General features: G+C 49.8%; 1 protein-coding gene across 7 annotated transcripts in view; it reads left to right on the forward strand.

Annotated features, from left to right (window-relative positions):
- Positions 1–27,493, forward strand: part of ncor2 (nuclear receptor corepressor 2) — a 1,088,322-nt gene that overhangs the window by 27,915 nt on the left and 1,032,914 nt on the right. For 6 of the 7 annotated variants that reach the window (XM_072510208.1, XM_072510371.1, XM_072510235.1 and 3 more), the window contains one exon: positions 22,484–22,611. In XM_072510208.1, the coding sequence (XP_072366309.1) occupies positions 22,484–22,611 (128 nt within the window). Of the gene's footprint in view, positions 1–42; positions 228–22,483; positions 22,612–27,493 lie in introns of those variants that run through there. The other variant, XM_072510290.1, reaches the window with a different exon arrangement.

Raw genomic sequence — 27,493 nt, forward strand, 5'->3', positions numbered from 1 at the left:
GAAGCGAGATTCAGTTTTCCATTTCTGTGTTTGTTTTTACAGAGCTTGGGTATGGTTGGCAGAATCCTGATGCAGTTATAACTCCAGCCATTTCTTCTTTCACTCATTAGAGGAAATTGATTTGGATTATGTCAGAATCGAACCAGTCTGCAACACACAACAGGCTGCGACCAGAGCGCAGATTCCCTGCTCATACCCTGCCTGTTAATTTAACCAGGTCACACACGGTAAGGAACACCACTCTGTCATTAACCAAGTCACACAAGATAATGTTAGAGTCCATTCTAAAAGATACCTCAGCAAAGCATTTAGAAATACAAAATATAATCAAGCAGAGTCAGCATGGCTTCATGAAGGGGAAATCAAGCTTAACAAATTTATTGGAATTCTTTGAGGTGGTAATGGGCAGGATAGATAAAGGGAAACCAGTAGATGCAACATACTTGTATTTCCAAAAAGGTATTTGATAAGGTACCACACAAAAAGCTACTTATTAGGGGAGGCGGTGGCGTAGTGATATTGGTCACTGGACTAGTAAATTAGAGACCCAGAGTAATGCTCTGTGGACCCTGGTTCGACTCCCGCCACTGCAGATGGTGAAATTTGAATTCAATTTTTTAAAAATCTGCAATTAAAGAAGTCTAACGATGACCATGAAACCATTGTCAATTGTTGTAAAAACCCATCTGCTTCATTAATGTCCTTTAGGGAAGGAAATCTGCCGTCCTTACCCGGTCTGGCCTACATGGCCACAGGGGCTGTTTAGCACAGGGCTAAATCGCTGGCTTTGAAAGCAGACCAAGGCAGGTCAGCAGCACGGTTCAATTCCCATAACAGCCTCCCCGAACAGGTGCCGGAATGTGGCGACTAGGGGATTTTCACAGAAACTTCATTTGAAGCCTACTTGTGACAATAAGCGATTTTATTTCATTTTTTTCATTTTCATTTCATGTGACTCCAGACCCATATCAATGTGGTTGACCCTTAACTGACCCTCAAGGACAATTAGGGATGGGCAATAACGGCTGGCACAGCAACGCCCACGTCCCAGGAACAAATATAAAAAAAAATGAGGTTATGGTGTTGGAGAGAGGATTGGCTAACTGACAGAAGACACAGTTAGAACAAAGAACAAAGAAAAGTACAGCACAGGAACAGGCCCTTCGGCCCTCCAAGCCCGTGCCAACTATGCGGCCCGTCTAAACTAAAATCTTCTACACTTCCTGGGTCCGTATCCCTCTACCGGGCAGCACGGTAGCATAGTGATTAGCACAATTGCTTCACAGCTCCAGGGTCCCAGGTTCGATTCCCGGCTTGGGTCACTGTCTGTGTGGAGTCTGCACATTCTCCCCGTGTGTGCGTGGGTTTCCTCCGGGTGCTCCGGTTTCCTCCCACAGTCCAAAGATGTGCAAAGGTGGACTGGCCATGCTAAATTGCCCTTAGTGTCCAAAACTGCCCTTCGTGTTGGGTGGGGTTACTGGGTTATGGGGATAGGGTTGAGGTGTGCGGTTGGGAAGGGTGCTCTTTCCAAGAGCCGGTGCAGACTCGATGGGCCGAATGGCCTCCTTCTGCACTGTAAATTCTATGGAATTCTATTCCCATCCTATTCATGTATTTGTCATGTTGCCCCTTAAATGTCACTATCGTCCCTGCTTCCACCACCTCCTCCGGTAGCGAGTTCCAGGCACCCACTACCCTCTGTGTAAAAAACTTGCCTCGTACATCTCCTCTAAACCTTGCCCCTCTCACCTTAAACCTATGCCCCCTAGTAATTGACCCCTCTACCCTGAGGAAAAGCCTCTGACTATCCACTCTATCAGGTCACCCCTCAACCTCTGTCGTCCCATCGTTTACTCTGGGGGATAAGAGGGGCATTTTCAGGATGACAACCTGTAACTAGTGGAGTGCCACAGGGATCCTTGCTGGGGCCACAATTATTTACCGTATATATTACTGACTTGGACGAGGGAAGTGAATGTCCTATTGCCAGGTTTGCGGATGGCACAATGATAGGTGGGAAGGCAAGTGATGGGGATGACACAAATAAATCTACAGAGGGATAGAGACAGGTTAGGGGAGTGGGCAAAAACTTGGCAGATGGAATATAATGTCGGAAAATGTGAAGTTATTCACTTTGGTAGGAAGAATAAAGGAGCTGAATGTTATTTAAATGGAGAGAGACTGCAGAAAGCTGCAGCACGTGACAAATGTTGAATTCTTTACCCGTCAGTCTGGCCTCAATAAAACTCGAGATGGATTTGTAGGCATAGTATTATTTATTTTTAACCAACTTGCAAGTCTGACTCGCTTCTCAGGGACACAGAACACAGAACCAGTCTCCTGGACCCCTTGGAAACGAACGAGGTCCGAGACAAAGGAATCTCTGCAAACACATTCAAATGGCATCAAGTTTCACATACAGATTCCCATAGGTCATCCTATACCCATCCTGACCCGGCCATACAACCTAATTGGCTCACTTCTCATTCCTTAACCCTGGGCCTCTTGTTACCCAGCATCCTTTTCCCCTCCTCTAACAGACACCCCTCCCCCTTCCTTGCCATGCTTGCCGAAATCCTTTGTCCTTTGTGAACTCACTAGAATTAAACTGGCCTCTATCTACATTACTGTAACTAATATTTAAACTTACTATTTTATATCACATTTGTCGCACAGAGGGATTTAATAGCAGGTGCTAGGGATGGCAAATGGAATGTTGGCCTTTATGTCAAAGAGAATGGAGTATAAAAACAGGGAAGTCCTGCTAAAACTATACGAGGTACTAATTAGACCGCACCGGGAAGACAATGAATAGTTTGCGTCCCTTATCTCAGGAAAGGTGCCCTGGCATTGAAGGTCGTCCAGAGAAGATTTACTCAGTTGTGCCGGGTATGGAGGGAGGTTCTCATGGAGAGAAGTTGTGTAGATCATAAAACCATAAAAAATAAGAACAGGAGTAGGCCATTCGGCCCCTCAAGCCTGCTCCACCATTCAATATTGTTGGAGAGGTAGTGGCATAGTGGTATTGTCACTGGACGAGTAAAGCAGAGACCCAGCCTGTCCAACCTCTCTTCATAACTGAAATGTCCCATCCCAGACAACATCCTGGTGAATCTCCTCTGCCCCCCCTCCAGTGCAATCACATCCTTCCGACAATGTGGCGACCAGAATTGCACACAGTGCCCCAGCTGTGACCTCACCAAGGTTCTGTACAACTCCAACATGACCTCCCTGCTTCTGTAATCTCTGCCTCAATTGATAAAGGCATATGTACCATTTGAGCAGTTTGGGGCCGCGTATCTAAGGAAGGATGTGTTGGCCTTGGAAAGGGTACAGAGGAGGTTCCCAAGAATGATCCCTGGAATGAAGAGCTTGTCGTATGAGGAACGGTTAAGGATTCCGGGTCTGTACTCGTTGGAGTTTAAAAGGATGAGGGGATGAGAAAAATATCAGCCATGATTGAATGGCGGAGCAGAGTCAATGGGCCGAGTGGCCTTATTCTGCTCCTATGTCTTTTGGTCTTATGGGAGGTTTAGGGGGGATTTGAGGGAAAACGTTTTGACCCAGAGGGTGGTGACGGTCTGGAACGCGCTGTCTGGGAGGGGGGGCAGAAGCGGGTTGCCTCACATCTGTTATGGGCCAGAGTTTAGAGAACCCCAAAGTGTATCATGGAGTTCACCTGACCCCCAACTTTTAATAGATTGTGGTACGGGGAGCACACGGCCCACTCTACAGTGTGGTACAGCAGAAATGGAAAAGTATTTTTAAAAGCAAAACAATGTTTACTCAAGTTAACCGTTTCAAAACAAACAGTGAAATACAACCCCCCAAGAATACAACACGAAGTAATGCGTACGCTGTCCTTTTAACATCCAGAAGACTTGCAAAAAACATAACCTTTAACAGAAGCACATCAGGTTAAAGTCATTACTGAAAACATTTATAATTCTGAATTCACCAAATGATCAAGAGATAGTCTTTTGATGGCAGAGAGAACAGCAGTACACCCGCTCCGTCTGGCTTCAGCTCCAACACTGAAAACGAAACCAAAGGCACAGGCACCCCCAAGCTTTTCTCAAAGTGAAACTAAAAAGCAGAGCCAGAGCTCAGCTCCACCCACACTCTGACATCACTGCAGTAACATGAGGAGCTAAACATTTCTTAAAGTGACATTCTCATGACACATCCTTTAAAAAGCACCTGGATGAGAACTTGTTTTGTCTTAACCTTCGAGACTATGGGCCAACTGCTGGCAAATGGGATTAGGATTGGCAGGGATTTTGTTGCAGTGTTAATGTAAGCCTACCTGTGACAATAAAGATTATTATAAGTCAGGTGTTTTTGATACATCGATGCCGACTTGATGGGCCGAAAGGCCTTTTCTGTGCTGTATTATTCTGTGATTCTGTGAATAGATGTTAAGCGAATCAGCTGATTGTTACCCGCTTTGCGCCTCCCTCTCTTTTTGAACAGGGCGTCACATTGATAGTTTCCGATCCTCCACAACTGCTCCAGAATCCAAGGAGTTTTGGAAAATTACAATCAATGCATCCACCATCACTCTAGCTGCTGCTTTTCGAATCCTAGATGCAAAAAATCAGGACCAGGGGACTTGTTCAAGGATGAGATGGACAGACTTTTAATGAGTGAGGGATCGAGGGTTTTGGGGATAAGGTGGGAAGGCGGAGGTGAGGATCAGATCAGAGCAGCTCGATGGGCCGAATGGCTCATTCTGCTCTAATGTCTTATGTTCTTACGGTAAGGGCGGCCACATTAACATTACCATCCTCATTACTAACAACTTCCTCCGGCTTTTTTCCAGTTAATTCCGATGGAAATGTTGCCTTTGGATAATATGCATCCCGTGGTCACAAACACAAGAGGTTTTACACTTTGACTGCACTCTTCAGTAACTGTCCTGCTCCAGCTCATCAATCACACAATCACCTTTAGATTTTTGTTTCTGCCATGGTTACATCGATATATAGAAGCTCGGAGCAGGAGGAGGCCTTTTGGCCCTTCGAGCCTGCTCCGCCATTCATCACCATCATGGCTGATCATCCAACTCAATAGCCTAATCCTGCTTTCTCCCCATAGCCTTTGATCCCATTCTCCCCAAGTGCTATATCCAGCCGCCTCTGGAATATATTCAAAGTTTTAGCATCAACCACTTCCTGTGGTAATGAATTAGAACAAAGAACATAGAACATAGAACAATACAGCGCAGTACAGGCCCTTCGGCCCACGATGTTGCACCGAAACAAAAGCCATCTAACCTACACTATGCCATTATCATCCATATGTTTATCCAATAAACTTTTAAATGCCCTCAATGTTGGCGAGTTCACTACTGTAGCAGGTAGGGCATTCCACGGCCTCACTACTATTTGCGTAAAGAACCTACCTCTGACCTCTGTCCTATATCTATTACCCCTCAGTTTAAAGTTGTCCCCTCGTGCCAGCCATATCCATCCGCGGGAGAAGGCTCTCACTGTCCACCCTATCCAACCCCCTGATCATTTTGTATGCCTCTATTAAGTCTCCTCTTAACCTTCTTCTCTCCAACGAAAACAACCTCAAGTCCATCAGCCTTTCCTCATAAGATTTTCCCTCCATATCAGGCAACATCCTGGTAAATCTCCTCTGCACCCGCTCCAAAGCCTCCACGTCCTTCCTATAATGCGGTGACCAGAACTGTACGCAATACTCCAAATGCGGCCGTACCAGAGTTCTGTTCAGCTGCAACATGACCTCCTGACTCCGGAACTCAATCCCTCTACCAATAAAGGCCAACACTCCATAGGCCTTCTTCACAACCCTATCAACCTGGGTGGCAACTTTCAGGGATCTATGTACATGGACACCTAGATCCCTCTGCTCATCCACACTTTCAAGAACTTTACCATTAGCCAAATATTCCGCATTCCTGTTATTCTTTCCAAAGTGAATCACCTCACACTTCTCTACATTAAACTCCATTTGCCACCTCTCAGCCCAGCTCTGCAGCTTATCTATATCCCTCTGTAACCTGCTACATCCTTCCATACTATCGACAACACCACCGACTTTAGTATCGTCTGCAAATTTACTCACCCACCCTTCTGCGCCTTCCTCTAGGTCATTGATAAAAATGACAAACAGCAAGAGCCCCAGAACAGATCGTTGTGGTACTCCACTTGTAACTGAACTCCATTCTGAACATTTCCCATCAACCACCGCCCTCTGTCTTCTTTCAGCTAGCCAATTTCTGATCCACATCTCTAAATCACCCTCAATCTCCAGCCTCCGTATTTTCTGCAATAGCCTACCGTGGGGAAACTTATCAAACGCTTTACTGAAATCCAGAGACACCACATCAACTGCTCTACCCTCGTCTACCTGTTCAGTCACCTTCTCAAAGAACTCGATAAGGTTTGTGAGGCATGACCTACCCTTCACAAAGCCATGCTGACTATCCCTGATCATATTATTCCTATCTAGATGATTATAAATCTTGTCTCTTATAATCCCCTCCAAGACTTTACACACTACAGATGTGAGGCTCACCGGTCTATAATTGCCGGGGTTGTCTCTGCTCCCTTTTTTGAACAAAGGGACCACATTTGCTATCCTCCAGTCCTCTGGCACTATTCCTGTAGCCAATGATGACATAAAAATCAAAGCCAAAGGTCCAGCAATCTCTTCCCTGGCCTCCCAGAGAATCCTAGGATAAATCCCATCAGGACCCGGGGACTTATCTATTTTCAGCCTGTCCAGAATTGCCAACACCTCTTCCCTACGTACCTCAATGCCATCTATTCTATTAGCCTGGGTCTCAGCATTCTCCTCCACAACATTATCTTTTTCCTGAGTGAATACTGACGAAAAATATTCATTTAGTATCTCGCCTATCTCTTCAGACTCCACACACAATTTCCCATCCCTGTCCTTGACTGGTCCTACTCTTTCCCTAGTCATTCGCTTATTCCTGACATACCTATAGAAAGCTTTTGGGTTTTCCTTGATCCTTCCTGCCAAATACTTCTCATGTCCCCTCCTTGCTCGTCTTAGCTCTCTCTTTCTGGATGTTCTGTTGCCAGGGTCACACTGACTTACAAAAATTGCTTTAAACTACAATTATGCAAAGATCTGTTGAATTCTTTGTTTAAACCAGAGGGTTAAAGCTGCTGAACGTGTTCCATTTTCGTGGTCAGTGGAATAAACTGCTCCACATCTGACTGCCTCCTGCAATGTGAAAGTGTCTGTCTCCGAGCACACCGCTCACCGGTTACATTTTGTTATAACCTGCCTGCTTCCCATTGGCTGGGGACTAATGACAATCCCACAATCCTTTGCGAGTATGAGCTTCCGCAATGAGGGGGGCGGAGAAATCATTAGCAGATTCCCTGCATAAATAGAGCTGGCCAGTGTGGAACCAGCAGGAAGGAGGAAGCAGCAAGTGAGGTTGCTGCTGTTATGTATGTGGTAGTATGTATTAGGGGTCATGTGGGACTGGAAGCCCTAATGTCATTGGCTGACAGATCCCGGGTCCTGGTTGGCCGTTGACCTCTAGCTCCGCCCTGAAGGCGGAGTATAAGAAGCCGGAGTCCTCCCCCGCAGGCCAGTTTACTATCGAGCTGCAGGGGAACAGACACGCTTAATAAAGCCTCATCGATTTCACTCTATTCGTCTCACGGAGTCTTTGTGCGCTACAATTTATTAAGCGTGTCTGTTCCCCCGCAGCTCGATAGTAGCTGCATTCCGATAGCAGCCAAAGACTTCTAGAAAGAGAGTCGCTAGGACTCTCAGAGGCCCGGGCCCTGGCAGCCTCCCTAGACGTGGCCGCGCGTAATACCCGCGCCTACGGCCCTGACCGCGCGGCAGCCCATTGGGCTCCGTACGTACCCGTCGCGACAAACCCACCCCCCCCCCCGGACACCCCACAGGCTTGCGCGGTCCTAACGCCAAGTCGCACCGGGGGCGCCCACTGCTATTTCTGCGGCCAGGCGAAACACCCCCGGCAGCGCTGCCCGGCCCGCGCAGCGATCTGCAAGAGCTGCGGGAAAAAGGGCCATTTCGCGGCTGTGTGCCGGTCCCGCGAGGTCGCCGCCGTCCCGGGAGAACAGGGAGCCCTGCACGCCGCTTACGCTCCCCAACCCCCCCAGCGCCCCATGCACGACCCGCAGGCGCAGCCGCTCTGGGTCCCGACCACCGCGGTCCCGGGAGGACAGGGAGCCCTGCACGCCGCTTACGCTCCCCAACCCCCCCCCCATCCCCACGTATGACCCGCCGGCGCTACCAATTTGGGTCCCGACCACCGCGGTCCCCAGAGATGAGGGAGCCCCGCGCAGTCCTAACGCTCCCCAACCCCCCCAGCGCCCCATGTGCGACCCGCAGACGCCGCCATTTTGTAACCCCCCAGCCATGTGCGATGTATGGGGGCAGCCATTTTGTTCATCCCCGACGCCATCTTGGACGGCAACAACGGACCCCAGTGTCGACGGCTCCACGGGGTTCGAGGAAGACGCTTCACTACTACAACCACGTCTCGCTTCAATTACGCTCGATCAAGCTCGGCCCCAGCCACTCCAGACGACGACGACAACGGTGCTAATAAACGGCCACGAGACACCATGCCTAGTCGACTCCGGGAGCACGGAGAGCTTTATCCACCCCGACACGGTAAGACGCTGTTCCTTGACCACCTATCCCAGCGCACAAAAGATTTCCCTAGCTGCAGGATCCCACTCCGTACAGATCCAAGGATTCTGCATAGTTACCCTAACGGTGCAGGGGAGGGAGTTCAAAAACTACAAACTACACGTCCTTCCCCAACTCTGCGCCCCCACATTACTGGGATTAGATTTCCAGTGCAATCTACAGAGCCTTACGTTCAAATTCGGCGGCCCCATACCCCCACTCACTATCTGCGGCCTCGCAACCGTCAAGGTGCAACCCCCGTCCTTGTTTGCGAACCTCACCCCGGATTGCAAACCCGTCGCCACTAGGAGCAGACGGTACAGCGCCCAGGACCGGACCTTCATTCGGTCCGAAGTCCAGCGGCTACTAAAGGAAGGCATAATCCAGGCCAGCAATAGTCCCTGGAGAGCACAGGTGGTAGTAGTGAAGACAGGGGAGAAACAAAGGATGGTCATAGACTATAGCCAGACCATCAACAGGTACACACAACTAGATGCGTACCCTCTCCCCCGCATATCCGACATGGTCAATCGGATTGCCCAATATAAAGTCTTCTCCACCGTGGACCTCAAGTCCGCCTACCATCAGCTCCCCATCCGCCCAAGTGACCGCAAGTACACAGCCTTCGAGGCAGACGGGCGATTATACCATTTTCATACTACGCCCAGTGGGTCCCCCAGTACGCAGACAAGTCCCGCCCCCTAATACAGACCACGACCTTCCCTCTGTCGACAGAGGCTTGCCAGGCCTTCAGCCGCATCAAAGCGGATATCGCAAAGGCCACGATGCGCGCCATCGACGAGTCCCTCCCCTTCCAGGTCGAGAGCGACGCCTCCGACGTAGCTCTAGCGGCCACCCTTAACCAAGCGGGCAGACCCGTGGCCTTTTTCTCCCGGACCCTCCATGCCTCAGAAATCCGCCACTCCTCAGTGGAAAAGGAAGCCCAAGCCATAGTGGAAGCTGTGAGACATTGGAGGCATTACCTGGCCGGCAGGAGATTCACTCTCCTCACCGACCAACGGTCGATAGCCTTCATGTTCGATAATGCACTGCGGGGCAAAATCAAAAACGACAAGATCTTAAGGTGGAGGATCGAGCTCTCCACCTTCAACTACGAGATCTTGTATCGTCCCGGAAAGCTGAACGAGCCGTCCGATGCCCTATCCCGCGGCACATGTGCCAACGCACAAATTAACCGCCTCCAAACCCTCCACGAGGACCTCTGCCACCCGGGGGTCACTCGGTTTTTCCACTTTATCAAGTCCCGCAATCTCCCATACTCCATAGAGGAGGTCCGTACAGTCACAAGGGACTGCCACATCTGCGCAGAGTGCAAACCGCATTTTTTCAGGCCGGATGGTGCGCACCTGATTAAGGCTTCCCGCCCCTTTGAACGCCTTAGTCTGGATTTCAAAGGGCCCCTCCCCTCCACCGACCGCAACACATACTTCCTTAATGTGGTGGACGAATACTCCCGCTTCCCATTCGCCATTCCCTGCTCTGACATGACCGCGGCCACAGTCATTAAAGCCCTGAACAGCATCTTCACACTGTTCGGTTGCCCCGCATACGTCCACAGCGACAGGGGGTCCTCTTTCATGAGTGACGAGCTGCGCCAGTTCCTGCTCAGCAAGGGCATAGCCTCAAGCAGGACGACCAGCTACAACCCCCGGGGGAACGGGCAAGTAGAGAGGGAGAACGGCACGGTCTGGAAGACCGTCCTACTGGCCCTACGGTCCAGGGACCTCCCAGTTTCACGGTGGCAGGAGGTCCTCCCGGACGCTCTCCACTCCATCCGGTCGTTATTATGTACGAGCACTAATCAAACGCCTCATGAGCGTCTCCTTGTCTTCCCTAGGAGGTCCTCCTCTGGAACGTCGCTGCCGACCTGGCTGGCGGCCCCAGGACCCATCTTGCTCCGAAAGCATGTGCGGGCACATAAGGCGGACCCGTTGGTCGAAAGGGTTCACCTCCTCCACGCGAACCCGCAGTACGCTTACGTGGAGTACCCCGACGGCCGACAGGACACGGTCTCCCTGCGGGATCTGGCGCCCGCCGGCAACACACACACCCCCCCAACACCATTCACCCAACCCCCCCCTTCCTGCCACCGCCGCACCCCGCGACCGCCCCCTTCCCAGGAGGATCGGTTCCCCTCCCCTCAGGCCCGACCAAGAATAAAGCCCAAGCTGAAACCATAAGGCTCCCGGAGACGACAACACCGGTACAAGCACCACCACCACCGCCGGGGCCGAGGCGATCGACACGGACGACCAGACCGCCCGACCGACTCGTGGCGTCGATCTAAATCAAAATATGGACTTTTCACAAGAACATTTTGCTTTTCTCTCGAAACCTTCTGTAAATAGTTGAAACAGGACAAAATTGTACATACTGTATTGCCATATGATAGAGTTTTTCGAAGAGGTCACTAAGATGATTGATGCAGGTAGGGCAGTAGATGTTGTCTATATGGACTTCAGTAAGGCCTTTGACAAGGTCCCTCATGGTAGACTAGTACAAAAGGTGAAGTCACATGGGATCAGGGGTGAACTGGCAAGGTGGATACAGAACTGGCTAGGCCATAGAAGGCAGAGGGTAGCAATGGAGGGATGCTTTTCTAATTGGAGGGCTGTGACCAGTGGTGTTCCACAGGGATCAGTGCTGGGACCTTTGCTCTTTGTAGTATATATAAATGATTTGGAGGAAAATGTAACTGGTCTGATTAGTAAGTTTGCAGACGACACAAAGGTTGGTGGAATTGCGGATAGCGATGAGGACTGTCTGAGGATACAGCAGGATTTAGATTGTTTGGAGACTTGGGCGGAGAGATGGCAGATGGAGTTTAATCCGGACAAATGTGAGGTAATGCATTTTGGAAGGGCTAATGCAGGTAAGGAATATACAGTGAATGGTAGAACCCTCAAGAGTATTGAAAGTCAAAGAGATCTAGGAGTACAGGTCCACAGGTCACTGAAAGGGGCGACACAGGTGGAGAAGGTAGTCAAGAAGGCATACGCGCATGCTTGCCTTCATTGGCCGGGGCATTGAGTATAAGAAGTTGGCAAGTCATGTTGCAGCTGTATAGAACCTTAGTTAGGCCACACTTGGAGTATAGTGTTCAATTCTGGTCGCCCACACTACCAGAAGGATGTGGAGGCTTTAGAGAGGGTGCAGAAGAGATTTACCAGAATGTTGCCTGGTATGGAGGGCATAAGCTATGAGGAGCGATTGAATAAACTAGGTTTGTTCTCACTGGAACGAAGGAGGTTGAGGGGCGACCTGATAGAGGTCTACAAAATTATGAGGGGCATAGACAGAGTGGATAGTCAGAGGCTTTTCCCCAGGGTAGAGGGGTCAATTACTAGGGGGCATAGGTTTAAGGTGAGAGGGGCAAGGTTTAGAGTAGATGTACGAGGCAAGTTTTTTACGCAGAGGGTAGTGGGTGCCTGGAACTCACTACCGGAGGAGGTAGTGGAAGCAGGACGATAGGGACATTTAAGGGGCATCTTGACAAATATATGAATAGGATGGGAATAGAAGGATACGGACCCAGGAAGTGTAGAAGATTGTAGTTTATTCGGGCAGTATGGTCGGCACGGGCTTGGAGGGGCCGAAGGGCCTGTTCCTGTGCTGTACATTTCTTTGTTCTTTTTGTTCTTTATTAATGTTTTCCTCCCAGGACCAGCGCTGGTAAACCCTTACCACCATGCGAAGCATCACCCCGCCGGGTCATTTTTGACAAGGGGTGAATGTGGTAGTATGTATTAGGGGTCATGTGGGACTGGAAGTCCTAATGTCATTGGCTGACAGATCCCGGGTCCTGGTTGGCCATTAACCTCAAGCTCCGCCCTGAAGGCGGAGTATAAGAAGCCGGAGGTCCCCCCCCGCAGGCCATTCTACTATCGAGCTGCGGGGGAACAGACACGCTTAATAAAGCCTCATCGACTTCACTCTATTCGTCTCATAGAGTCTTTGTGCGCTACAATGTATATATATTTTATTGTAAATAAATGTTATTTCTTGTATCCTTGAAACTCGTGGTGGATTCTTCGTGTGCCCTCACAAAACATTTTCAAACAGATTCTGTCTTAGCCACAGGCTTCTCTCTTATTGAGTTTCACAGCCACCTGCCCCATCCACCAAAACGAAGTTTTTGATCGAAGTTTAATCCCCCCCCCCCCCGGGAGTGGCCATATAATGGGAGTGGGGGGAATTATGGTCATTGTTACAGAGTTCAAGTTTATGGCGTTCTGTGTTGCGACGGTTAAATGTTATGTTAGTGAATTGTAGGGGTTGGATTGTTGGGTTTGTTTTGCTGTTTCTTTCTCTGGGACTGAGCGGAAGGGGGCGAGAGGTCTTAGCGGGGGGAGCCACCCGTGCTAGCTAACTAGAGTCAGTTAGTGAACGGGGGTGAGGTGAGAGGAGGACTGCGGACGTTGGAGACTGGATAGCAGGCTTCAATGGGCCTACGAGGCGAGCAAGAGGGGGTGGAGGGAGGGATGTTGGGGATGTTTTTGTAGGAGGGGTTCTTGGGAGGGGGGAAGGGGTTCGATGTTAACAATGGACAGGGGCGGGTCAGGCTTATGGGGCAGGGCCCGGTGGTATGGTGATGGTGGATAAGAAAGGTGGGGGGGGGGGGGGTGAGAGACCCCCAGTAAGGATAATCACGTGGAACGTGAAAGGGCTAGGAGGTCCGGTCAAGAGGTCAAGGGTGCTTGCACATCTTAAAAGTTTGAAAGCCGATGTAGCAATGCTGCAGGAGACTCACTTGAGGGTGAAGGACCAGGTGAGACTTAAAAAGGGCTGGGTTAGCCAAGTGTTTCACTCCGGATTTGATGGAAGGGCTCGCGGGGTAGCGGTGCTGGTCAGCAAAAGGGTACGCTTCCAGATGGAGAAGGTGGTGGCAGATCAGGGGGGTAGATATGTGATTGTGGCAGGGGCGCTGGAGGGGAGATTAGTGGCGCTGTTAAGTGTATACGGTCCCAATTGGGACAATGTGGGATTCGCGAGGAAGGTGGTTGGGGCTATTCCCGACTTAGACACGCATGAGCTGATTGTGGGGGGGGACTGGAACCTGGTGCAGGAGCCAAGGTTGGAAAGATCACGGTCGCGCTCGCTGGTCCCATCAGGGGGGGCGAAGGCGCTGGCTGGGCTAATGGTGGACCGTTGGAGGTTCCTGCACCCAAGGGAACGGGAGTATTCGTTTTTCTCAGCGGTCCATAAGGTATACTCGCGGATCAACTTTTTTGTGGTGGGGAAGGCTTTGCTGGCTGGATTCAAGGGGTCGGAATACTCTGCAATTGCAGTGTCAGATTACGCTCCACATTGGGTGGATATGGTGCTAGAGAAGGGGGCAGCACAGAGACCGGGGTGGAAACTGGATGTGGGGCTTTTGGGAACCAAGTATTCTGTGAGAAAATTGAAAAGGTAATTAAGGAGTATGTAGGTTTCAGTTGTACGGGTGAGGTGTCGAAGGCAGTCGTCTGGGAGGCTCTAAAGGCGGTGGTGAGAGGTGAGGTAATTTTGTTTAAGGCCAGGGTGGATAAGGAGGAGAGGTTGGAGTGGCAGAGGGTAATAGATGAGATGTTGGAGGTAGATAGGAGGTATGCAGAGGATGGGGACCCGGCGAAGCTGGAAAAGAGGAAGGAACTACAGGCGAGCTTCGACCGACTGTCCACCAGGAAGGCGGTGTGCCAACTGAGACGAGCAAGGGGTGCAGTTTATGAACATGGAGATAAGGCAGGTCAGCTCTGGAGGGAGGCAGCGGCAAGGGAAATTCTTCAGGCGAAGGATAGGGCAGAGAAGTTGGTGGTGGCTCCAGTGCTGATTAACAAGGTTGTTGAGGAGTTTTATGAGAGGTTGTACAAGTCAGAGCCACCCGGGGGAGACCGTGAGATGCAGGAATTTCTAGATGGGTTGGAGTACCCGAGGCTAGGGGAGGGGGACAGGGCTACATTAGAAGGAGCGATAGTAGAGCAGGAGATAAAGGATGCGAGTGGGAGGATGCAGTCGGGGAAGGTGGCAGGGCCGGATGGGTTTCCGGTGGAATATTATAAAAAATTCAAAGATAGGTTGGCACCCCTGATGGTGGGGATGTTTGAGGAGGTGATGGGGAAGGGGGTGTTGCTGCAAACCTTGGGGCAGGCATCGATTTCACTGTTACTAAAAAAAGATAAGGATCCGACGGAGTGTGGGTTGTATAGGTCCATATCACTTCTGAATGTGGACGCAAAAGTGTTGGCGAAGGTACTGGCGGGTAGGCTGGAGGACTGCCTCCCGAAGGTAATAGGGGAGGATCAGACGGGGTTCGTGAAAGGGAGGCAGCTGTTTTCGAACATTAGGAGGGTTTTGAACGTTGTTATGGCACCGGCGGAAGGGAAGGAAACAGAGGTAGTTGTGGCATTGGACGCTGAGAAGGCATTTGATCGGGTAGAATGGGGGTACCTGATGGCAGTGCTGGAGCGGTTTGGGATTGGACCAAGATTTGTGAACTGGGTAAAGCTATTATACAAGGAACCGAGGGCGAGTGTCCGCACAAATAATATCAGTTCGAGATATTTCTCTCTCCACCGTGGGACGAGACAGGGATGTCCTATGTCCCCCCTGCTGTTTGCACTTGCGATTGAGCCGTTGGCCATCGCATTGAGAAGTTCGGGAGCATGGAAAGGAATAGTGCGGGGGGGGATAGAGCATAGGGTGTCCTTGTATGCCGACGACTTGCTGCTGTATGTGTCGGAACCGAGTGCGTCGATAGGAGGAATATTGGAGCTACTGCGGGTATTTGGGTCTTTCTTGGGGTACAAGGTGAACCTGGACAAGAGTGAGTACTTTGTGTTGTCTCGGCCGGGGGTGGGGGCAGGGGTGGGGGGGCTGCCATTCCGTAGAGCAGGGACTCATTTTAGGTATCTGGGGGTGCAGGTTGCCCGGGAGTGGGGGAGGCTTCGCAGGTACAACATCACTAGTTTGGTGGGGAGAGTGAAAGCCGATCTGGCAAGGTGGGACGGCCTTCCTCTGTCACTGGCAGGTCGGGTACAGGCGGTTAAAATGAATGTGTTGCCGCGATTCCTGTTTATTTTTCAATGCCTACCGATTTTCCTGCCAAAGACTTTTTTCAGGGAGATTGAGGGAAGGATTATCTCATTCATATGGGGAGGGAAGGTGGCCAGAGTGAGAAAGGTGCTGCTACAGAGGGGAAGGCAGGCAGGGGGTTTGGGTCTCCCGAATCTGTTGTACTACTACTGGGCGACGAACGTGGTGAAAGTGCGGAGCTGGGTCAGAGGGGTTGATTCTCAGTGGGTCAGAATGGAGGAGAGTTTGTGCAGGGCGTCGGGGCTGAAGGCACTTGCAACAGCGCCGCTCCCGATAGCTCCGAGGAAATATTCAGGGAGTCCGGTAATAATAGCTTCATTGAAAATCTGGAGGCAGTGTCGCCAACACTTCGGGTTGGGGGCAGGGTCAAGGGAAATGCCGATTCGGGGGAACCACAGATTTGAGCCGGGGAGGTGGGATGGAAATTTTCGGAAATGGGAAGAGAGGGGGATTAAGACGCTAAAAGATTTGTTTCTTCGGGGTCGGTTTGCAGGATTGAGGGAGCTGGAAGCGAAGTATGGGCTGGAGCAGGGAGAAGTGTTTAGGTACATGCAGGTTCGGGATTTTGCCAGGAAGGAGATACAGAGCTTCCCAGAGGAACCGGCCTCCACATTGCTGGAGGAGGTGTTGACGACAAGGGGACTGGAGAAGGGGGCAGTGTTAGCGGTGTAGGGAGCTATTGTGGAAGAGGATAAGGCATCACTGGAAGGGATCAAAGCAAAGTGGGAGGAAGAGCTGGGAGAGGTTATAGAGGAGGGGGTCTGGTGTGAGGTGCTCCAGAGAGTGAATGCGAGGTTGGGGCTGATACAGCTGAAGGTGGTATATAGAGCGCACCTCACGAGGGCGAGGATGAGCCGATTTTTTGAAGGAGTAGAGGATGTGTGTGAGCGTTGGGGGGGGGGGGGGGGGGGTGCAGCGAATCACGGTCATATGTTTTGGTCCTGTCCAAAGCTAGAGGATTACTGGAAGGAGGTGTTTCGGGTAATTTCCAAGGTGGTGCGTGTGAAACTGGACCCGGGTCCCCAGGAGGCCATATTCGGGGTGTCGGACCAGCCAGGGTTGGAAACGGGAGCGGAGGCAGATATCATAGCCTTCGCCTCGTTGATTGCCCGAAGGCGGATCCTGCTGGGATGGAGAGCAGCCTCTCCACCCAGTGCCCTGGCATGGCGGGGGGACCTGTTGGAATATTTGACCCTTGAGAAGGTTAAGTTTGAACTGAGGGGAAGCTCGGAGGGGTTCTACAAGTCATGGGCACTATTTATTATGCACTTTCAAGAACTGGATAACATCGAACATTAGTTGGGGTGGGGGTGGGGTGGGTGGGGGGGTGGGGGGGAGGGGGGCTGTGTAGATTCAGGGTGACTATGGGTAATCCCTGATTCCTTTTTGTCATTTGTTTATGTAAACATGTGGGCTGAGGTTTGGGGGTTGGTGGGCGGATGGGAGCGTTGTTATTATGGGGATTGACATATCTTGCTGATTATTGTTTATTGTTGATGGGTGTAAATGTGGGAGAAAACGTGAAAATGGAGGAGAATAAAATTTTTTTTTTTTTTAAAAAGCTACTTCTACAACTAACAGGCCAATACTTAACTTGGGACTGGCCCACCAGGTCAGGGGAACAAATGGCCTTTCGTTCGGTTCTGAGTCTGCGGGATTCGAAGTTGGTACGGATTGGTAGCTAGGAGCGCCTATCTCGCAGCGAGCGTTGAATTAAGACTTACTTCGTTCGGTGGTCACTGCATCGGTCACGGTCAATGTTGGTTTGTTTTGCTGGGTGACCCGGGCAGGACGCAGAGGTGAAGAGAGAGCGATTTGAACTTGGGGCTTAACTCTTATAGTCCCCAGGGGCTTCCCGCCTTTTGGGGCGGACCCTGTACCTGGTTCCAAGTGATTGGACTTTGTCTCAAAGAACAAAGAACAAAGAACAAAGAAATGTACAGCACAGGAACAGGCCCTTCGGCCCTCCAAGCCCGTGCCGACCATACTGCCCGACTAAACTACAATCTTCTACACTTCCTGGGTCCGTATCCCTCTATTCCCATCCTATTCATATATTTGTCAAGATGCCCCTTAAATGTCCCTATCGTCCCTGCCTCCACTACCTCCTCCGGTAGTGAGTTCCAGGCACCCACTACCCTCTGCGTAAAAAACTTGCCTCGTACATCTACTCTAAACTTTGCCCCTCTCACCTTAAACCTATGCCCCCTAGTAATTGACCCCTCTACCCTGGGGAAAAGCCTCTGACTATCCACTCTGTCTATGCCCCTCATAATTTTGTATACCTCTATCAGGTCGCCCCTCAACCTCCTTCGTTCCAGTGAGAACAAACCGAGTTTATTCAACCGCTCCTCATAGCTTATGCCCTCCATACCAGGCAACATTCTGGTAAATCTCTTCTGCACCCTCTCTAAAGCCTCCACATCCTTCTGGTAGTGTGGCGACCAGAATTGAACACTATACTCCAAGTGTGGCCTAACTAAGGTTCTATACAGCTGCAACATGACTTGCCAATTCTTATACTCAATGCCCCGGCCAATGAAGGCAAGCATGCCGTATGCCTTCTTGACTACCTTCTCCACCTGTGTAGCCCCTTTCAATGACCTGTGGACCTGTACTCCTAGATCTCTTTGACTTTCAATACTCTTGAGGGTTCTACCATTCACTGTATATTCCCTACCTGCATTAGCCCTTCCAAAATGCATTACCTCACATTTGTCCAGGTTAAACTCCATCTGCCATCTCTCCGCCCAAGTCTCCAGACAATCTAAATCCTGCTGTATCCTCAGACAGTCCTCATCGCTATCCGCAATTCCACCAACCTTTGTGTCGTCTGCAAACTTACTAATCAGACCAGTTACATTTTCCTCCAAATCATTTATATATACTACAAAGAGCAAAGGTCCCAGCACTGATCCCTGTGGAACACCACTGGTCACAGCCCTCCAATTAGAAAAGCATCCCTCCATTGCTACCCTCTGCCTTCTATGGCCTAGCCAGTTCTGTATCCACCTTGCCAGTTCACCCCTGATCCCGTGTGACTTCACCTTTTGTACTAGTCTACCATGAGGGACCTTGTCAAAGGCCTTACTGAAGTCCATATAGACAACATCTACTGCCCTACCTGCATCAATCATCTTAGTGACCTCCTCGAAAAACTCTATCAAGTTAGTGAGACACGACCTCCCCTTCACAAAACCGTGCTGCCTCTCACTAATACGTCCATTTGCTTCCAAATGGGAGTAGATCCTGTCTCGAAGAATTCTCTCCAGTAATTTCCCTACCACTGAAGTAAGGCTCACCGGCCTGTAGTTCCCGGGATTATCCCTGCCACCCTTCTTAAACAGAGGAACAACATTGGCTATTCTCCAGTCCTCCGGGACATCCCCTGAAGACAGCGAGGATCCAAAGATTTCTGTCAAGGCCTCAGCAATTTCCTCTCCAGCCTCCTTCAGTATTCTGGGGTAGATCCCATCCGGCCCTGGGGACTTATCTACCTTAATATTTTTTAAGACACCCAACACCTCGTCTTTTTGGATCACAATGTGACCCAGGCTATCTACACCCCCTTCTCCAGACTCAACATCTACCAATTCCTTCTCTTTGGTGAATACTGATGCAAAGTATTCATTTAGTACCTCGCCCATTTCCTCTGGCTCCACACATAGATTCCCTTGCCTATCCTTCAGTGGGCCAACCCTTTCCCTGGCTACCCTCTTGCTTTTTATGTAAGTGTAAAAAGCCTTGGGATTTTCCTTAACCCTATTTGCCAATGACTTTTCATGACCCCTTCTAGCCCTCCTGACTCCCTGCTTAAGTTCCTTCCTACTTTCCTTATATGCCACACAGGCTTCGTCTGTTCCCAGCCTTTTAGCCCTGACAAATGCCTCCTTTTTCTTTTTGACGAGGCCTACAATATCATTCGTCATCCAAGGTTCCCGAAAATTGCCGTATTTGTCTTTCTTCCTCACAGGAACATGCCTGTCCTGTATTCCTATCAACTGACACTTGAAAGCCTCCCACATGTCAGATGTTGATTTGCCCTCAAACATCCGCCCCCAATCTATGCTCTTCAGTTCCCGCCTAATATTGTTATAATTAGCCTTCCCCCAATTTAGCACATTCATCCTCGGACCACTCTTATCCTTGTCCACCAGTACTTTAAAACTTACTGAATTGTGGTCACTGTTACCGAAATGCTCCCCTACTGAAACATCTACCACCTGGCCGGGCTCATTCCCCAATACCAGGTCCAGTACCGCCTCTTCCCTAGTTGGACTGTTTACATATTGTTTTAAGAAGCCCTCCTGGATGCTCCTTACAAACTCTGCCCCGTCTAAGCCCCTGGCACTAAGTGAGTCCCAGTCAATATTGGGGAAGTTGAAGTCTCCCATCACCACAACCCTGTTGTTTTTACTCTTTTCCAAAATCTGTCTACCTATCTGCTCCTCTATCTCCCGCTGGCTGTTGGGAGGCCTGTAGTATACCCCCAACATTGTGACTGCACCCTTCTTATTCCTGATCTCTACCCATATAGCCTCACTGCCCTCTGAGGTGTCCTCTCGCTGGTTTGATTTCAATCGCTTGGTTTGATTTTCTCCAATACTGGAGCGGTTCCCTGATCGATGGGCGGTCTTGAGGTGCTCGTTCACCTCCTTTGTGTTGGCTCCTGCTGGCGCCGAGGAGTCTGGCTTTGCTTTGTGTGTCCCAGATGTTACTTATTGTTCCCGGGGATTGCTCATCAGTATATAGATGGCTGCTACATTGTTATGCCGATGGTCGCTGGTATCGATGTTGTCTGGCCTTTTGCAGAGGTAAATACACAGCAAACCTGCACCTGCTGGTTTCTGCCTGTGTTGGCTGAATTTCCCTGCAGCCTTTGCCGTTCACCATTTTAAATCGGGAGTTGGCCAATTTAGGTGGTTACAGCCACACGCACGGCAGATGCAGCATAATGTGGATAAATGTGAGGTTATACTCTTCGGGAGCAAAAATAGGAAGGCAGATTATTATTTGAATGGGTGTAAATTGAGAGAGGCGGATACTCAGCGAGACCTTGGTGTCCTCGTGCATCAGTCGCTGAAAGTAAGCGCGCAGGTACAACAGGCAGGAAAGAAGGCAAATCCTCCTAACCAGCATGGTGGCACAGTGGTTAGCACTGCTGCCTCACAGCTCCATGGGCCCGGGTTCATTTCCAGCCTCGGGTGACTGGCTGTGCGGAGTCTGCACGTTCTCCCCGTGTCTGCGTGGGTTTCCTCCGGGTGCTCCGGTTTCTTCCCACAGTCCAAAGATGTGCAGGTTAGGTGGACTGACCATGATAAATTGCCTTGGAGTCCAAAAGGTTAGGTGGGCTAACTGGGTTCCATGGATAGGGTGGAGGTGTGGGCTTAAGTGGGGTTTTCTTTCCAAGGGCCGGTGCAGACTCGATGGGCTGAATGGCCTCCTTCCGCACTGTAAATTCTATAATCTTTGAATTGTGGGAGGTAACTGGAGCACCCGGAGGAAACTCACGCAGACACTGGGAGAACGTGCAGACTCCACACGGACTGCAACCCAGCGGGGAATCGAACCCTGTTCCCTGGAGCAGTGAGGCAGCAGTGCTAACCACTGTGCCGCCGTACCGCCCCCAATGTGGGTCAAGGGGGAATTAGTAATGGGCAACAAGTGGTGGTATTGGCAGAGACATCCACAGCCCATGAATGAAGTAAACAAAAATTCTGAATTGTGTTCCAGGTTTTACCTGGGAATTGTGGGAATTGTGTTCCAGGTTTTATCTGGGAATTGTGTTCAGCATCATTGTGACCATCCACACCGGCTTTGAGTGACATTAATCTCAGTCCCTGTATTCCTGCTGTCTCACTGTCTCTTACACTGGGTTGCAGAATCTTGGCAATGAAACCTTGGGGAATGAAAACATTTCAAACATTTCAGGAATAACAGGAATGTGGAATATTTGGCTAATGGTAAAGCTCTTGAAAGTGTGGATGAGCAGAGGGATCTAGGTGTCCATGTACATAGATCCCTGAAAGTTGCCACCCAGGTTGATAGGGTTGTGAAGAAGGCCTATGGAGTGTTGGCCTTTATTGGTAGAGGGATTGAGTTCCGGAGTCGGGAGGCCATGTTGCAGCTGTACAGAACTCTGGTACGGCCGCATTTGGAGTATTGCGTACAGTTCTGGTCACCGCATTATAGGAAGGACGTGGAGGCTTTGGAGCGGGTGCAGAGGAGATTTCCCAGGATGTTGCCTGGTATGGAGGGAAAATCTTATGAGGAAAGGCTGATGGGCTTGTGGTTGTTTTCGTTGGAGAGAAGAAGGTTAAGAGGAGACTTAATAGAGGCATACAAAATGATCAGGGGGTTAGATAGGGTGGACAGTGAGAGCCTTCTCCCGCGGATGGAAATGGCTGGCACGAGGGGACATAGCTTTAAACTGAGGGGTAATAGATATAGGACAGAGGTCAGAGGTAGGTTCTTTACGCAAAGAGTAGTGAGGCCGTGGAATGCCCTACCTGCTACAGTAGTGAATTCGCCAACATTGAGGGCATTTAAAAGTTTATTGGATAAACATATGGATGATAATGGCATAGCGTAGGTTAGATGGCTTTTGTTTCGGTGCAACATCGTGGGCCGAAGGGCCTGTACTGCGCTGTATTGTTCTATGTCTATGTTAAATGTTCTATGTAAATGCTAAAATGACTTTTTTATTTTCCAGGATATCGGAATTTCTGAGCTTCCCAGCCATTCCAGGGACTATGGATGTATTTTATCAGCTGGGAGCCTAACCCAGCGTCTTCACCGAAGACCTTCTCTCCTGTCGGAATTCCAGTCAGGAGCTGACCGGTAGGAACTCGAGTTTATAGTTCTGTGATTCACATTCTCCATTCGCTCCCACAAACAACCCACTGGCAGTGATTCCGCTTTCTGAGGTTTTGTTAACCTCATTGTATTGCTGAAAAGAGAGACATGCTGCTGAAGTTTTCACCTTGCACTCATCAGAACAAACACAAGAGTACCAAATTTCAAACAGTCAGAGCAATTCATATCGCAGGAGAAAAGGCTGCCGATTGGTTGGCAAGATGACTGTGATTGGTCGCGGCATTTCCATAGACAGAGAAAAGGGGAACTCTGGGCTTCCCAAGATCCTGGGAGAGTCAGAAATGGCACAAAGAACAAAGAACAAAGAAAAGTACAGCACAGGAACAGGCCCTTCGGCCCTCCAAGCCCGTGCCGACCATGCTGCCCGACTAAATTACAATCTTCTACACTTCCTGAGTCCATATACCTCTATTCCCATCCTATTCATGTATTTGTCAAGATGCCCCTGAAATGTCACTATCGTCCCTGCTTCCACCACCTCCTCCGGTAGCGGGTTCCAGGCACCCACTACCCTCTGTGTAAAAAAACTTGCCTCGTACATCTCCTCTAAACCTTCCCCCTCTCACCTTAAACCTATGCCCCCGAGTAATTGACCCCTCTACCCTGGGGAAAAGCCTCTGACTATCCACTCTGTCTATGCCCCTCATAATTTTGTAGACCTCTATCAGGTCACCCCTCAACCTCCGCCGTTCCAGTGAGAACAAACCGAGTTTATTCAACCGCTCCTCATAGCTTATGCCCTCCATACCAGGAAACATCCTGGTAAATCTCTTCTGCACCCTCTCTAAAGCCTCCACATCCTTCTGGTAGTGTGGCGACCAGAATTGAACACTATACTCCAAGTGTGGCCAAACTAAGGTTCTATACAGCTGCAACATGACTTGCCAATTCTTATACTAAATGCCCCGGCCAATGAAGGCAAGCATGCCGTATGCCTTCTTGACTGCCTTCTCCACCTGTGTTGCCCCTTTCAGTGACCTGTGGACCTGTACACCTAGATCTCTCTGACTTTCAATACTCTTGAGGGTTCTACCATTCACTGTATATTCCCTACCTGCATTAGACCTTCCAAAATGCATTACCTCACATTTGTCCAAATTAAACTCCATCTGCCATCTCTCCGCCCAAGTCTCCAAACAATCTAAATCCTGCTGTATCCTCTGACAGTCCTCATCGCTATCCGCAATTCCACCAACCTTTGTGCAGTTGGAGGCCGTGTCTCACTAACATGATAGAGTTTTTTGAGGAGGTGACAAAGATGATTGATGAGGGGAGGATGGTGGATATTGTTTATATGGACTTCAGTAAGGCCTTTGACACGGTCCCTCATGGTAGACTAGTACAAAAGGTGAAGTCACACGGGATCAGGGTGAGCTGGCAAGGTGGATACAGAACTGGCTAGGTCATAGAAGGCAGAGAGTAGCAATGGAAGGGTGCTTTTCTGATTGGAGGGCTGTGACTAATGGTGTTCCGCAGGGATCAGTGCTGGGACATTTGCTGTTTGTAGTATATATAAATGATTTGGAGGAAAATGTAACTGGTCTGATTAGTAAGTTTGCAGACGACACAAAGGTTGGTGGAATTGCGGATAGCGATGAGGACTGTCGGAGGATACAGCAGGATTTAGATTGTTTGGAGACTTGGGCGGAGAGATGGCAGATGGAGTTTAATCCGGACAAATGTGAGGTAATGCATTTTGGAAGGTCTAATGCAGGTAGGGAATATACAGTGAATGGTAGAACCCTCTCTGACAGTCAGTGAGATCTTGGTGTACAGGTCCACAGGTCACTGAAAGGGGCAACACAGGTGGAGAAGGTAGTCAAAAAGGCATACGGCATGCTGGCCTTCATTGGCCGGGGCATTGAGTATAAGAATTGGCAAGTCATGTTGCAGCTGTATAGAACCTTAGTTCGGCCACACTTGGAGTATAATGTTCAATTCTGGTCGCCACACTACCAGAAGGATGTGGAGGCCTTAGAGAGGGTGCAGAAGAGATTTACCAGGATGTTGCCTGGTTATGGAGTGCATTAGCTATGAGGAGCGGTTGAATAAACTCGGTTTGTTCTCACTGGAACGACGGAGGTTGAGGGGCGACCTGATAGAGGTCTACAAAATTATGAGGGGCATAGACAGAGTGGATAGTCAGAGGCTTTTCCCCAGGGTAGAGGGGTCAATTACTAGGGGGCATAGGTTTAAGGTGAGAGGGGCAAGGTTTAGAGTAGATGTACGAGGCAAGTCTTTTACGCAGAGGGTAGTGGGTGCCTGGAACTCGCTACTGGAGGAGGTAGTGGAAGCAGGGACGATAGGGACATTTAAGGGGCATCTTGACAAATACATGAATAGGATGGGAATAGAAGGATACGGACCCAGGAAGTGTCGAAGATTGTAGTTTAGTCGGGCAGCATGGTCGGCACGGGCTTGGAGGGCCGAAGGGCCTGTTCCTGTGCTGTACATTTCTTTGTTCTTTGTTTGTTTGTCACATTTGGGAGACGGGTCGAGAAGCTGAGTGCCCACAGGATCCAGGGCAATTTGGCAAATTGGATCCAAAATTGGTTCAGTGGCAGGAGGCAGAGGGTGGTGTACCGCAGGGATGGGCGCTGTGTCCCTGCCCAGTGGTGTACCGCAGGGATGGGCGCTGTGTCCCTGCCCAGTGGTGTACCGCAGGGATGGGCGCTGTGTCCCTGCCCAGTGGTGTACCGCAGGGATGGGCGCTGTGTCCCTGCCCAGTGGTGTACCGCAGGGATGGGCGCTGTGTCCCTGCCCAGTGGTGTACCGCAGGGATGGGCGCTGTGTCCCTGCCCAGTGGTGTACCGCAGGGATGGGCGCTGTGTCCCTGCCCAGTGGTGTACCGCAGGGATGGGCGCTGTGTCCCTGCCCAGTGGTGTACCGCAGGGATGGGCGCTGTGTCCCTGCCCAGTGGTGTACCGCAGGGATGGGCGCTGTGTCCCTGCCCAGTGGTGTACCATAGGGATCGATCCCTTGCTGTTGGTTACCATAGGGATGGGTCGCCTGCTATTGGTTACCGCAGGGCTGGGTGCCCTGTTGTTTGTAGTGTACATTAATGATCTATATGTGAATGTGGGAGGTATGATCAGTAAGTTCGCAGGTGACACAATGTTAGACGTTTTAGTAACCGTTGTATGAAGAGTCTAAAGTTCTTGTTCCTTTTCACCAAACACCATCTATTTCACTTCCACAGCCTCTGCACAAAACTCCAACAACACACCACCTGACACAAGGGCCACCTGAAGCCCCTTTACATATCAGTGTCAATTAATCGATACTTAACATAAATGAGACAACTAATTGCAATGTCTCTTAATGCATTACTTAACACACCACTCCATCTCTGCCCTTCACACAGTGACTATCCCAATTAATGTTGGGAAAGTTGAAATCACCTAATATAATTACCCGATTATTATTTTTACCTCTGAATTGCGCACATATTTACTCCTTGATTTGCCGCTAACTATCTGGGAGTTTATAATAAACACCTCGTAACGTAGCTGTCCCTTTTAATGTCCTAAAAAAGGTTCATTTGATGCCCCTCTCCAAGATATCACCTCCTTACAGCAGTAACTACTCCTTAACTAACAATGCAATGTGTCCTCCTCTACCTGCTCCCCTGCCTCACCTGAAGATTCTATAAGACCATAAGACATAGGAGCGGAAGTAAGGCCATTCGGCCCATCGAGTCCACTCCACCATTCAATCATGGCTGATTTCAGCTCCATTTACCCGCTCTCTCTCCATAGCCCTTAATTCCTCGAGAAATCAAGAATTTATCAACTTCTGTCTTAAAGACACTCAACGTCCCGGCCTCCACCGCCCTCTGTGGCAATGAATTCCACAGACCCACCACTCTCTGGCTGAAGAAATTTCTCCTCATCTCTGTTCCAAAGTGACTCCCTTTTATTCTAAGGCTGTGCCCCCGGGTCCTAGTCTTCCCTGCTAATGGAAACAACTTCCCTACGTCCACCCTATCTAAGCCATTCATTATCTTGTAAGTTTCTATTAGATCTCCCCTCAACCTCCTAAACTCCAATGAATATAATCCCAGGATCCTCAGACGTTCATCATGTGTTTTACGCAAAGAGTAGTGAGGCCGTGGAATGCCCTACCTGCTACAGTGGTGAACTCGCCAACATTGAGGGCATTTAAAAGTTTATTGGATAAACATATGGATGATAATGGCATAGTGTAGGTTGGATGGCTTTTGTTTCGGTGCAACATCGTGGGCCGAAGGGCCTGTACTGCGCTGTATTGTTCTTTGTTCTATGTTCTATGTTAGGCCTACCATTCCTGGGATCATCCGTGTGAATCTCCGCTGGACCCGCTCCAGTGCCAGTATGTCCTTCCTGAGGTGTGGGGCCCAAAATTGCTCACAGTATTCTAAATGGGGCCTAACTAATGCTTTATAAAGCTTCAGAAGTACATCCCTGCTTTTATATTCCAAGCCTCTTGAGATGAATGACAACATTGCATTTGCTTTCTTAATTACGGACTCAACCTGCAAGTTTACCTTTAGAGAATCCTGGACTAGGACTCCCAAGTCCCTTTGCACTTCAGCATTATGAATTTTGTCACCGTTTAGAAAATAGTCCATGCCTCTATTCTTTTTTCCAAAGTGCAAGACCTCGCACTTGCCCATGTTGAATTTCATCAGCCATTTCTTGGACCACTCTCCTAAACTGTCTAAATCTTTCTGCAGCCTCCCCACCTCCTCCATACTACCTGCCCCTCCACCTATCTTTGTATCATCGGCAAACTTAGCCAGAATGCCCCCAGTCCCGTCATCTAGATCGTTAATATATAAAGAGAACAGCTGTGGCCCCAACACTGA

Source organism: Scyliorhinus torazame, chromosome 1 (assembly GCF_047496885.1).
Source record: "Scyliorhinus torazame isolate Kashiwa2021f chromosome 1, sScyTor2.1, whole genome shotgun sequence".
Lineage (NCBI taxonomy): Eukaryota > Metazoa > Chordata > Chondrichthyes > Carcharhiniformes > Scyliorhinidae > Scyliorhinus > Scyliorhinus torazame.